General features: G+C 64.3%; 7 protein-coding genes across 7 annotated transcripts; 3 read left to right on the top strand and 4 right to left on the bottom strand.

The window, feature by feature from the left end:
• Window positions 1-3: 3 nt before the first annotated feature.
• On the bottom strand, window positions 4-1447 carry MICPUN_92132 (predicted protein). Its single transcript, XM_002509022.1, has 2 exons — window positions 1323-1447; window positions 4-1173 (listed from the first exon to the last, which is right to left on the bottom strand). Exons 1-2 carry the CDS (start codon window positions 1419-1421, stop codon window positions 118-120), a joined length of 1155 nt encoding a protein of 384 aa, XP_002509068.1. The 5' UTR covers window positions 1422-1447; the 3' UTR covers window positions 4-117.
• Window positions 1448-2031: 584 nt separating this feature from the next.
• On the bottom strand, window positions 2032-3228 carry MICPUN_63043 (predicted protein; the record flags this gene model as incomplete). The annotated part of the gene is made up of 1 exon (XM_002509021.1): window positions 2032-3228. The coding sequence occupies one exon, from the start codon at window positions 3226-3228 to the stop codon at window positions 2032-2034; it is 1197 nt and encodes a 398-aa protein (XP_002509067.1).
• Window positions 3229-3454: 226 nt separating this feature from the next.
• MICPUN_103420 (predicted protein) lies at window positions 3455-4906 on the bottom strand (the record flags this gene model as incomplete). Its single annotated transcript, XM_002509020.1, has 1 exon — window positions 3455-4906. The coding sequence occupies one exon, from the start codon at window positions 4904-4906 to the stop codon at window positions 3455-3457; it is 1452 nt and encodes a 483-aa protein (XP_002509066.1).
• A 733-nt stretch (window positions 4907-5639) lies between these two features.
• Window positions 5640-6896, top strand: MICPUN_86885 (predicted protein; the record flags this gene model as incomplete). Its single annotated transcript, XM_002509260.1, has 1 exon — window positions 5640-6896. One exon carries the CDS (start codon window positions 5640-5642, stop codon window positions 6894-6896), a length of 1257 nt encoding a protein of 418 aa, XP_002509306.1.
• CNX5 (molybdate synthesis cofactor 5) lies at window positions 6893-8380 on the bottom strand (the record flags this gene model as incomplete). Its single annotated transcript, XM_002509019.1, has 2 exons — window positions 6893-7313; window positions 7428-8380. The coding sequence occupies 2 exons, from the start codon at window positions 8378-8380 to the stop codon at window positions 6980-6982; spliced, it is 1287 nt and encodes a 428-aa protein (XP_002509065.1). The 3' UTR covers window positions 6893-6979.
• Window positions 8381-10254: 1874 nt separating this feature from the next.
• On the top strand, window positions 10255-11087 carry MICPUN_109266 (predicted protein). The gene has a single exon (XM_002509259.1). The coding sequence runs from the start codon at window positions 10375-10377 to the stop codon at window positions 11020-11022; it is 648 nt and encodes a 215-aa protein (XP_002509305.1). The 5' UTR covers window positions 10255-10374; the 3' UTR covers window positions 11023-11087.
• On the top strand, window positions 11057-11986 carry MICPUN_52526 (predicted protein; the record flags this gene model as incomplete). The annotated part of the gene is made up of 1 exon (XM_002509258.1): window positions 11057-11986. One exon carries the CDS (start codon window positions 11057-11059, stop codon window positions 11984-11986), a length of 930 nt encoding a protein of 309 aa, XP_002509304.1.
• Window positions 11987-12063: the final 77 nt, after the last annotated feature.

The following is a 12063-nucleotide window of genomic DNA, read 5'->3' as shown; positions in this document are numbered from 1 at the left end:
TCGTTACGATAGCTTGCTGAACCTTTGTTACTCGTACAACGGGACAAAGCCCGGAAAACAATGGACATAATAAAACACGCACGCGCGCTCGCACTCCGACCGACCCGACCCGTGGACTCATACGACGTCCGCCTTCTCCCTCTCCTCCACCGCCGCCTCGATGAAGTCCCCGGAGTCGAAGCTCTCCGGGACGCGGGGCCACGCGCTCCGCGCCGGCCACGCCGATCGCCTCGGCCACGCGCTCCTGGGGTTATCGTCGAATGAGGCCACGCCGATGAGGCAGGTGTCCCCCGCGGGTAACTCCTCGAACGACCCAGAGACGTTCGAGGGCAACTTCGCCGGGTCGAACTGGGTCTCCACGCCGTCCACCACGGACGCGAACTGCGAGTCCATCTGCTCCGTGAGCTGCACCCCCGGCCGCTCCGCCTCGGCGTTGAGCGGCACCTGCAGCGCCTTCTCGGAGTCCCTGTTCACCGCCGCGGACAGGATGGTGACCCACACCACCTCCACGCAGTCGACGAATAACAGCTTGAAGTCTTGGGGTATGATTGGGGAGAAGGTGAGCATGTGGACGAACGGCCAGAACCTCCAACCCGCGGTGATGGCGTTCCACCACGTAGCCTGAATCTCGCCCTTGATCCGCTCGGGTCCCATGCCCTGAAGGCTCATGATGCACGTGGTGTAGGCGCTGTTGAGGAACAGGCTCCACGCGGTCTGATCGGCGAACACCTTCACCGGGATGGCCCACAGCGCGCCGTCGAAGCTCAGGTTCTCCTCGGTCCACATCAGCCAGTAGTGGCACAGCGGGCCGTGTATGAGAAAACCCGCAATGCCCGAGCGGAGCGACCGCTTCAGGTCCACGGTGGTGATCTTCTTGCCCTGAGACAGCTGGCACGTGAAGTCGCCGAGGGTGTACGCCACGCCGGACGTGAGCGCCTTCGTTGGCAGCGGGTTATCGAAAACTGACTGCTGATACGCCTCCAGGTTGTCCCTCGGTATGTTCCTGAGGATCTCCCACGCGGTCCACCCCGTGGAGATGTCGCTGTCCACCTCGACTATCTGGAAGATGGCGCCGAAGGCGACGGAGCCCACGATCAGGACGTTGAGGGCGGCGTTGACCTCAACGGAGTTGTCATCGATCCATCGCTTGGCCTTGTCCACGAACGTGAGCTCCTGCGGATCATCGACGAGTGGGAGGAGAAGGGACTGGGTTCAGCGGTGGGTCCGCGGATTTTCAGGCGAGGAGGCACATGGCTGGGTCGTCATCGTGTCGGGTGGCCGTGGCCGCGCGCAGCCAGGGGCGCGTGAGGGCAGTCGCGCACCTGCGTGTTGTCCAAGGCGTAGCCATCGTCGGATGACGCGCGCATCGGGAGCACATCGCCTCGTCGATCGGCCTTCTGCGCCTCGGAGGCGCGGGGCATCGCGACGTGTCGTTGCCCGCCCGTCGAGGAGGTTGCCCGGATGGGGAGCCGCGCGGATGCGGCGCGAGCGCCGCGGATGGATCGCGCGGGAAGCCTCGGGACGACCCGCCCATTGGCGCAAACGCTCAGCGTGGAAGCGGCGAGCATGACACTCCCGCCCTAAGTCGCTCTCGCGACGCGCGCGGCCCCGGCCGAGCGTGTCTTGGATTGCCGCTCTTCAACTGAAAATCTGCTGGAAAAGAGGGCCACTCGCGCGAAATTCTGAGCCATCTGATTGGCTGATTGATTCGAACCAGCCCACGAAAGGAGGGCACGTCGCATTTGTCATTTCCGAGCGGAAAATGAGGTTCAGAGTCGAGGGTTTTTAAACCAAAGATCATGGTTCGAAGGCGTCTGTTTCAATCTGTGGCCGTGATTCTCACCACCACCGCTCCTGGCTTGGAAAAAATCGCGCGAGTGCAGAACGGAACCGGAACCGGCCAGGCGCGAGTAACCGTAACTTATTACAGCAGGGACGAAGATGTGTCTAACGCTAACCACGCATTCTGGATGCGCACTTTGCTATGTGAGGCTAAGTCGTCAACGCGTGCCTAACCGATCGCGACGATTGTCACCCGAGGCTCATGACGTCGTCGTAAAACCGTCGCATGGGCGGAGCGTCCGCCATGGACAGGGGGGACGGAGGGTTGTTCCCGGGCCTCGAAGGCGAGTCCCAGCAAATCAAAAAGCACGGGTAAACCGGATCCTGCGCGGCGCCCAGCCAGAGCCAGAACAACGCCTGCCAGAACATCTCGACGCAGAACCACACGGCGAACGCGACGACGATCCTGCGGACGAGCGCCGACGTCGCCGAGCGACGCTTCCCGGAAGCTTCGCCCGAGCCCGAGCCCGAGCCCGTGTCTTCGCCCGAGCCCGAGCCCGTGTCCTTGTCCGACGAGTCGCCGACGATGGCTTCGCGCCCCTCCTCGCGACGACGCAGATCCCGCGATGTTGTCAACCCCTCGCAGCATCGCGCCACCGCGAACAGCAACGGCGCGGACGAGCCGCACCCGTCGACGCACCCGTCGACGCAGCTCCCGGAGCGCGACGTGGCGACACAGCTGGCGCGACTAGCGTCGACACAGCTGGCACAACTACTAGCCGCCCGGTTCGGAGTGTTCGAGGCGGCGCCAAATCCCACCGCGTACGCGAGGATCATCACGATCGCGCACGATTTCTGCGTCAGGACGCTGACCCAGTACGGGGCCGTGCACCACGGGCACCTCGGGCCGCCCACCGAGTTGTGGGCGTTGCAACGCGACCACCCGCCGGCCCACGGGAAATTGCACTCGCACCGCATGACCACTCCGCAGAGCTTGTCGTGGCCGACGTACATGATTCCCCACGCGATGGACGCGAAGAGCGCGATGTCGACGAGCTTGACGACATGAGGTGTCGTCGACAGGGCGGATACGATCGCGAACATCGCACCGCGCGCGCGAGATGCGAGGGTTCGAGGCGCGCTTGGCGGAACTTTCTCATCCGATCGCGCACCCTCGGGAACGCCGAGATCCTTGAGCGCGAGGGACGATCCGCCCGAGACGAGTGACGCGCGCTCCACACGATCGGCTTCGTAGGCGCTGTCGTCACCCCCGTCATCCTCCGCCTGGAGCGCGCGCCTGCGTCGCCTGGTCACCACGCCGTGGGTCACGACCGTGGCCGAACCCAGAGCGAATGCGGCGGCCATGCGAAGATCCCAGAGGTGGCTCAGCTCCTTCGTGGACTCCGACCTCCACGCCGCGGTCTCGTGCACGTGGTGGTGTTCCATGGTCGTGGGGTGCCTCTAGGAAAACGCCCGGCTAATTTCCACCGAAAGAAGCGAGTCCTTGGGCGGGGCTCGGGCGCCCTTGAGTGGTGTCGGCACAACGAAAGTGTCGTCTTTTCAGCGAGCATTCTGGGCCGTCCGATTCTGTTTCCACGCAGTCAGAAAGGGATGTCACCAAGAGCCAAGGTCTATTAGGCATTAACTGTGACATGGACCGATGGACAGCAGCTTACGATAGCGCCACCAGCGCCCTGACGTCCGTCACGCCGCTCGGCCTGTTCCTCGCACCGCCCCGCCGCTCCCCGTTCAGCGCGTCGTGAGGAGGCAGCCACACCACGTACTTGTGCAGCGGCGCGCACCTAAACGCCGGGCACGACGAGATGGCGACGTTCCACACTCCCCTCATGGAACCACCTTCCATCTCCCCGTCCTTCTCGTGGACGTCGCGTTCGTCACCCCCGCTCCTCGTCTTCCTCCTCCCGTCTCGTCCCTCGCGTCCTCCACCTCCTCGTTCCGCCGCCGCCAAGCCGTCATTCAGCGCAACCGCGTCCCCGGCCAGCTCCCTCGCCAAAAGCAAAAGTTGGCACACCGCCAAACAAGGCAGGTGCGCGTTCTTCAGGAGCCGAACGTGCCCACCGAGCGGCAGTCTCGCGGTTCTCCACCGAATCGGCGCGTTGACATCGTCCAGCGCGCGGTCCAGCGCCATGCCGGGCTTCTCCCTGTGGTCCACGAGGCCCCCGAGCACCAAGACGTCGCCATCCGCGATTTCGTCGAGCGTATCCGCCGCATCCGCGGAGAGGTAGATGACCCGATCGGGGTCGAACCGGCGCCAAGTTCTCGGACCACCGCACGTGGCGCCCCATCGAGCCCACGGGAGCCTGCGCCAGGCGTTTCGGCCCATCGCCGGATCCGCCGCGTCGTCGCGGCTGACGACGAACGAAGGAGAGTCGGACTCGATAGTGGTCGACGACGATGACGGAGCCACCGCGGCGAGGTCGTCGTCGGCTTCGTTCGGGGATATCGCGGCGATTCTGAACGGTCGCCTCGCGCGCCTGTTAGCGGCGACGCACATGGACACCTGACGACTCAGCGCGCCGTGCTCCGCGGCGTTCATGTCGCGGTCGAAGGCCATGTCGAAGACGAGCCAGGCGTCGGCGCCAGAATCGTCGTCGTCGCCGTCCGGGGACGTTCGGGCCCACTCGATGCGGCCGCAGCGCAGCACGGGAGCGGCGGCCGGGCACCTACGCCCCGGTGATGACCCCGCGCACGACGCCGCGCCGCACCACATGCACCTTCGCGTCCCCTCGACGTGCCCATCTTCCAAAATCTGTCGGCGGGGCGCCTCGAGCGTTCCCGAAGCGCGCGCGATGATGGCGCCCGGCGTCGCGGCTTCGAACGCCGCAGCGTGCGCATCGGTTTCCCATAGCATGGCGGCATCCTCTTCCCGTCTCCCGTCGTCCAAGTCTGCGCGTCTGAACGACATGTGCACCTCCAGCCCACCGGCAGGGGGTGCGGCCGTGACCCAGAACTGCCGCTGGCCCCGCCGCTTCCGATGGGTCACCCGAAGGTTCGTCAACGTCACCGTGCCGTCCCGCGACGACGACGCCGCAGTCGCCGCCGCCGCCACGAGTGCGTCCGCATCGGCGTACTCGCGCGCATCGAGCTCCTGGGCGTCTTCCATCGCCCCCTCCACCCCCTCCCTCGTGCGCCCGCGAATGACGGAAACGGTATCAGTCCAAGGGAAAGTCCGGGCAGAGTTCTGGGCGCAACGCACGCGCGTGTCGGTGAGGGGGATGGGCGGCGGCTCGGGCGCGGGCGACGCCGATCAAAAGCTGCGGGTGCTGTGTCTGCACGGCTTCACGCAGAACGGCGAGACCTTCCGCCAGCGCACGGGGAGCATCAGGAAGCAGCTCAAGAAGAAGATTGACTTTGTGTTCATCGACGCGCCGCACGATGCGTCGGGGGCGTTCGGAGACGACGACGCGTCCGCGCTCGGAACCGCGGGCGATGGCGTGGGCCCCCGGGCGTGGTGGCTCGTCGGGGAGAACGCCGCGGCGTCCGTCGCCGCCACGCGCGCGGCGCGCGACGACGATGACGGCGACGACCCGACTACATCTTCGTCGGCCGCTCCCGTTCGTCCCGTGCAGTCGCGGCAGATGCGCGGCTGGGACGACGCCGCGGCCGTCATCGCCGACGCCGTGGAAATGTTCGGACCCTTCGACGGCGTCCTGGGTTTCTCGCAGGGCGCGTCCGCGGCGGCGCTCGCGCTCGCGCTCGTGCCGTCGCTGAGGGACACGGTCCGGTTCGCCGTCTTATTCTCCGGCTTTGAGCCCATGGACCCGGCCGCGACCGCCGCGCTGCACGCCGCGCGAATAACCGTGCGGTCCATGCACGTGCACGGCCACGCGGACAGGATGGTATCCAGGGAGCGGACGGAGGCGCTGGCGAGGTCGTTCGCCCATCCCGAGTTCTTCTTTCACGAGGGCGGGCACGGGGTGCCGCTCAGCAAGGAATTTCGCGACGCGCTCAGATCGTTCGCACTGAACCCAGCTGTGAACGCGGCGACGACGACTCAGCTGGCGACGAGTGTTACCGACGAGCGTTGCCATCGTTCTCCTCTTGCCATCGTTCATCCTCCTCTGAGTAAGCCTCGGCACTCGCTGGCGCCGACGCGGTTCCTCTTTGTCAACGGCGTGGGTCCGTGCGTGGGCGTCTCGACCGAGGCGGTGAGGGAATCGTTCGGGGAGTACGGGGACGTGGACGGGGTGGACATGTTCGACCCGTCCATGGCGCGGTGCGTGGTGACCATGTCGCGGGTGGAAGACGCGATCGCGGCGCAGGCTGCCACGCACGAGACGTGCAGACCGGACCTGGGCGATCGAAGGCTCTGGGTGCGGTTCTCGAGCGATCCCAACGCGACGGGCGGGGAACCGGAGTCGAGAGCTAAGCAGGAGGAGACGTGGTGCGCGGCGACGCGGGACTCGGCGACGCTCGGCGTGCCGGGGGTCACCCTGATTACGGATTTCGTCACCGAGGAGGAGGAGCGCGAGATGCTGGCGTGCGTGGACTCGGACGAGCGGTGGCAAGGGCTCGCCAAGCGGAGGGTGCTCCACTACGGGTACGCGTTCGACTACGGGACCAGAGACGCGAGAGACAAAACGTCGCCGATGCCCGCGTTCGTCGCCGGGTTACTTGGCCGTGCGGCCTCGTGCGGCGCGCCGGGTGCTTGCGAGAGCGTGCACTGCGATCAGCTCACGGTGAACGAGTACGTGGCGGGCGTGGGGATAGCGCCGCACGTGGACACGCACAGCGCGTTTGGGCCCACGATTTTGTCGTTGTCGCTCGCGGGTCGCGCGGTGATGGAATTTCGGCTGCACGAGGGTGGGGAGAAAGAGCCGAGGGAGAGGAGGGCGATATCGATGCCTCCGCGGTCGCTGCTGGTTCTGCACGGCGAGGCGAGGTACAGGTGGTTGCACTACATACCGCATCGCAAGCGGGACGCGATTGTCGGCGAGGACGAATGCGAGGCGCGGGAGGAGAGGAGGGTGAGCTTCACGTTTCGGCGCAGGAGGGAGGGCGCGTGCGGGTGCGAGTGGCCGGAAGCTTGCGACAGCAGGGAGGGTGCCGCACAGCGGTTGAAGGACAGGGAAGGGCGCGGGTTGGCTTCGTGACTGTGGTAGAGATTGCGATATTCATCAAACCAGCCTATGTCCTCTAACTAACTAAGAAGTTACGTCCTCTCTATAGACTAACATCAAACCAGCCTTGGGAACGTGGGATCGCAATCCTTCTTCCACTTTTCCATTCCACCGATGAGATCAGTAGTATTCAATCCTTTCGATCGCAGCCACGACGCGGCGAGTTGTGAATCGTTTCCCCTTGAACACACGCAAACGATGACCCACTCTTCGTCATTCTTCTTCGTGTGACCTTTAATCTCTGCAAAGCGTTCCTCCATCTCTGACAGAGGAATCTGCAGCGCCCCCTCAAGCATGGCAGTCTGCGATAGATGCCTCGGCCGGACGTCAATGACTGTTTTCTTTTGATACGTGGAGAATGTGTGCGTGTCCATGCGATATAACTGATCGCTGTCACCGGCACACGGAGGTTTCGCCTTCGTGTCCATCGGGATTCCACAGTCCTTTCCGACGTATGAGACGTATGACTTGCTGGTTTGATCCGACTGTTCCTTGTTGATGAACTCTTGCAGTTTTGACTTTGGTGCCACCGCGCACGTCCCCGCAGTGAACTTCTCGTAATTGAATTGTGTCACATCCGAATAGGCGGACCCAAAAGGTTTGCACGCCGTGCACTTGTCTGTGTCCCTCTCGCGAAGTTTCATCACCGTGAACGGCCTCGCGGCGGAACAAGCGTCAAAGATTAACATCCTGCCGGCATACGTTTCTCCGAGACCGGCGATGACCTTGACCGCCTCTAGCGCCTGAAGGATACCCATGACACCGGGCACGGGCCCCAACACCCCGCCTCTAGCGCAGTTGGTGCAGTCACCAGCCGCGGGAGGCTTGGGCCACACGCATCGATAGCACGGCGTGTCTGGATGTAAATTATAGACGGTGAGCTGTCCCTCGAGACCCACGGCCGCCGCGGAAACTAACGGTATGGCCAATGCCGCGCACGCATCCGAGAGCATGTACCGCGTCGGTACGTTATCGGTGCAGTCGAGGACGACTGTTTGATTTGACAAGAGGTCAAAAGCGTTGTCCTTGGTAAAACCCCTGAGCTCAACCTTGACGTTAACGCAAGGGTTGAGCGCCTTACACGACCAAAAGCCGGACTGGGCCTTGGCAACTCCGACCCTGTTCTCCGCGTGTATTATTTGTCGTTGTAGATTGGTCACCTCCACGGTGTCGCCGTCGCAGAGGGTGATGGAACCGACGCCCGCAGCGGCGAGGTACAGAGCGGCGGGAGATCCCAGACCGCCGACGCCGACGATGAGCACGCTAGCGTTCTTAAGCTTCGCCTGCCCCTCGATGCCGAAGCCTGGGAGCGACATGTGGCGCGCGTACCGCTCGAGTTCGTGCGTGGAGAGCTGGTCATTCAGTCCAAGCGAATCCTGGCCGGGACTGCACCACTTCAACCCATCCTCTCGCTTTCGTTTCTGCGAGGCGGCGCCATCCTGCCCCGCTTCACGCATAGCGCTCATCTCCGCCCTCAGCCTTTCGTTCTCTTGCTTGAGAGCGCGCAGCTCCGCATCCTGGTTCGGCACAGTCTTCGGTGCCTTCTTCTTCGGGGCCATGGTGAGGTCACGAGCTGATCCTGTGCACCCTGGAGTGCGGGTCGGGAGGGCCCGACGGATTTGAACGACGATCCAGCACCTGCGTTTTTTGTTGTGATTTTCCGCCAAGAATCGGATGCAGCCGCGGCCGCTGATCACAGCGCGGGGCTAGGTCAGGAGGGTCGCACCACGCCGCCATGCGATCCAGGGGCCCCCTCCTCCCCACGAAGCGGACTGCGCGGGACGTCGGGCGCAAACGCTCGTGGCTCCCGTGGGCGCTCCTCTTCGTGGTACTCAGCGGAGCCGTGTACTTCATCTTCCTCGGCACTGACCACGAGGATGGGACCGCGCGGGTCATGCGCGATGCGGCCGAGCGCGCCAGGCTCTCCCGCCTGCAGAAGCGAGCTTCCGCGCCCGTCGAGCCCGTCGTGGAGATGCCGAAGGGTGTCCCGGACCCCGGGTACGTCAAATCGGAGAAGGGTCAGACGTGGCAAGTGGGCGGGGGCGTCAAGTACGTCGCCACGATGGACGACTCGTGGGTCGCGTCGCCCCCGCAGGAGCCGGTGCCAATCACCGTCGCTAAGGTGCCCGACGACATCGGCTTCGCTAACGACATCGTGAAAGAGATCCCGCCGCAGTTTAGGATGACACCCGAGGAGAAGGCTGAGTACCTGCGCGACAAGGCGCGGATGAAGGAGGAGGACGACGTGTATCGACAGACGTATCACGGACCTCTACGCACGGGAGACACGCCCGGGGTGGGAGTGCCGAGGTGGGACAATGAGGCGACCCGCGAGGTCGAGGCTGAGCCGGAAAAGGGATACCTTCACCGGCCTCTGAAACTGCCGATACTGGACAACGATGACGCGTCGGACAATAAGATGTGGTCCGAGGAGCAATGCGAGGTGGCGGCGCAGGAGTGGGTCGATCGCAGGGAGCGAGATTACGCCGCGCGGATGGCGAAAGGGGGCAAATCGGATCTGCTCTTCTTCCTCCACATCCCGCGCACTGCTGGCCGGTCGTTCCACTTCTGCTTCCTCAAGCTCGCCACGCCCGAGCCAAAACGCTGCGACAAGAGCTACGACGAGCTTCGGATGGACCCGCACGACCCGCACTGCGAGATGCTCGCGACGCACGATGACTACTCCCTGGTCGAGCGGTTCGACCGGCAACCCAAGATCGTCACCATGCTCCGCGATCCCGTCGCTCGGGTCCTCTCCTCCTACGAGTTCGCCGTGGAGGTTTCCGTGCGTTCGTTCGGCAACGACGTGCAAACCAACAACAAGCGGCGGGTCAGCACGCGGGAGGTGTGGCCGTGGGAGCACGTCGTGCGGCACATCGACCGAGACCTTCGAGCGTACAAGAAACGCGTGGATGAGGATGGGAGAAAGGGGTCAATCGCCAACGTGTACAACAACTCGGTCTACACCCCTCTGCACGAGTTCATCGAGCTCCCCATGGCGAACGATGACCTGCACAACGGACAGTTCATGCAGCTCATGGGACTGACGTCCAACGCGTCTCCGGAGACTGAGCCGCACGCCCACAAACTCCGTCGATGCGTCCGGGACGCGGGGCGGTATTGGAACGAAAAGACTGTCGACATCCTGTTTGACTACGCCAAGAGGCGCCTGCGAGAGGAGGTGGACGTGACCGTGGTGCACGAGAGGCTGGACGACAGCCTGGTGTATTCGTCGGCGGCGCTGGGGATGCACATGTCGGGGCCGAGCTATGTCCCGAACAGGCCCCCGCCGCGGCACACGGCGACGCTCAAGAACCGCATGTCGCGGTGGCTCGACAAGAACAAGAAGGACGAGCCGGCCGCCGCCGTCGTGGGCTTCGTGTTCAACTTTGATAAACTCACGGGCGATCAGCTCGAGAAGCTGCCTTGGAGGCAGGGGTACGAGCGCGCGATGCGCGCGGCGCTGGCGATCGCGACCGGGGTCTCGCCGGATGACGTGGCGATAACGCCGCACCAGAGGGACGACTGGCGCGCCAACGAGATGGGATTCCAGATTGGCATCGTGCGATACCCCGCGGGATACGTCGCGTCGGACGACCCGAAGGTTTTGGCGCCGGACACGCTGTTGGAGCGGTTGAGAGAGGCCAGGAGGGACGAGACGGACGCCGGGTTCCTATGCGACGGCGCCGACGGCTTCGACGCGTACGGTTCCATGAACATCCTCGCCGAGGGTCGAGCCGAGGAATCGAAGGATGCGCCGGGGACGTACGAAGTTAAAATCGACGACTTTGGCACGGATCCGGAGTTTATGCCCCTGGGTCAGAGATACAGGGAGTGCGAGCGGGCGCAAAAGAGGAAGTACTCGAGGCTCAAGACGAAGGCGTTCAGGTCGCTGCACCAGCACGTGGAGGGCGAGTTTGAGCCGTTCGTCAAGGAGGACCGAAAGCTCATCCCGCAGTCACTGCTCGACCGGATTCGCGATATCAATCACCTGGACGTCCGGCTGCATGCGTTCGCCACGGAGCTATTCGAAGAGCGCATGAAGGAGAGCGTGAACGAGCTGGAACGCGAGAAGCTTCCTGCGAGGTTGCCCATCTAGCGGGGGTCCGACGTAGCCCCAGAATCCAACAACAATGAATGAATCACAAAACAACGGCGACGTTTACTTTCTCGTCGCCGCGCTATCGCCTCGCCGAGGCTCCCGCCATCCTGGCGGCCCACGACCTCCCGTCGTCTCCGCCCTCCCCTCCGCTCGTTTCCGCCCCGACGCCGATCGCATCGCTCGGCGCGTAGTCCCTGCACATCCTCATCGTGAGCGTGTCGGCGCACTTCCTCATCGCCGCCATGCTCTCGGCGAAGGACGAATCCTTGGTGTCGTGCCACGCGGGTTGCAGCGACCCGCGAAACTCAACCGTGGACGTCTCCATGAGCACGTCTCCGACGAGCACCTCCCCGTGCGCGTTGCCGTCGACGTCGACGCTCACCACACACGGCCTGCCATCGGGCCCGGGCGCGAACGAGATGCCCGTGGCGCTCATGCCGCGCGACACGTCCAGGCACACCTCGAAGCATCCAACCTCCTCGCGGTAACTGACAAACACCGGCGGGCGCGCCTCGGGCGGCGCGGTCTCCTTTTCCTCGACGCCCGCGTCCTCTTCGAGCTCGTCGTCCGCGTGTACAACCGCGACGAGCTCCATGTTCTCGACGGGATCCGCGAGAATTTCGGGCGCGTCCTCGTCCCCATCGTCCACCGAGTCGCTGTACACGTCCATGCCGTCGCACGAGAAGAGCAGTTGACGCTCCTCCGTGCTCGCGTCGTCGTGATGGAACGAGTAGAGGGCATCTCCGGCGGCGGTTTCCTCGTAGGACACGATGCACGAGACGTCGACGCCCGAGCCCTCAGCAGCCACCTTGGAGACGACGCATGCGCGGGATCGAGGCGGTGCGCGTCCGCTAGGGGCGCGAACGCGCGCCGCCGAGGAGGACAAGGCCCGCACGGCGCTCATCTTTATCCGAAACCTAGACTGACGAGTCCGGTACCCCTCGCTCGCTTCCCTTCGTAGGAACCGACCCTGGACTCGTCGGGCGCGCCCACTCGGCTTTGTCGTCGCTTCACGCGCTCGCTCGACTCGCGTGATCC

Source organism: Micromonas commoda, chromosome 12 (genome assembly GCF_000090985.2).
Source record: "Micromonas commoda chromosome 12, complete sequence".
Taxonomy (NCBI): Eukaryota; Viridiplantae; Chlorophyta; class Mamiellophyceae; order Mamiellales; family Mamiellaceae; genus Micromonas; species Micromonas commoda.
The sequence above is the reverse complement of the archived record's forward strand: the minus strand, read 5'-3'. Positions and strand labels throughout refer to the sequence as shown.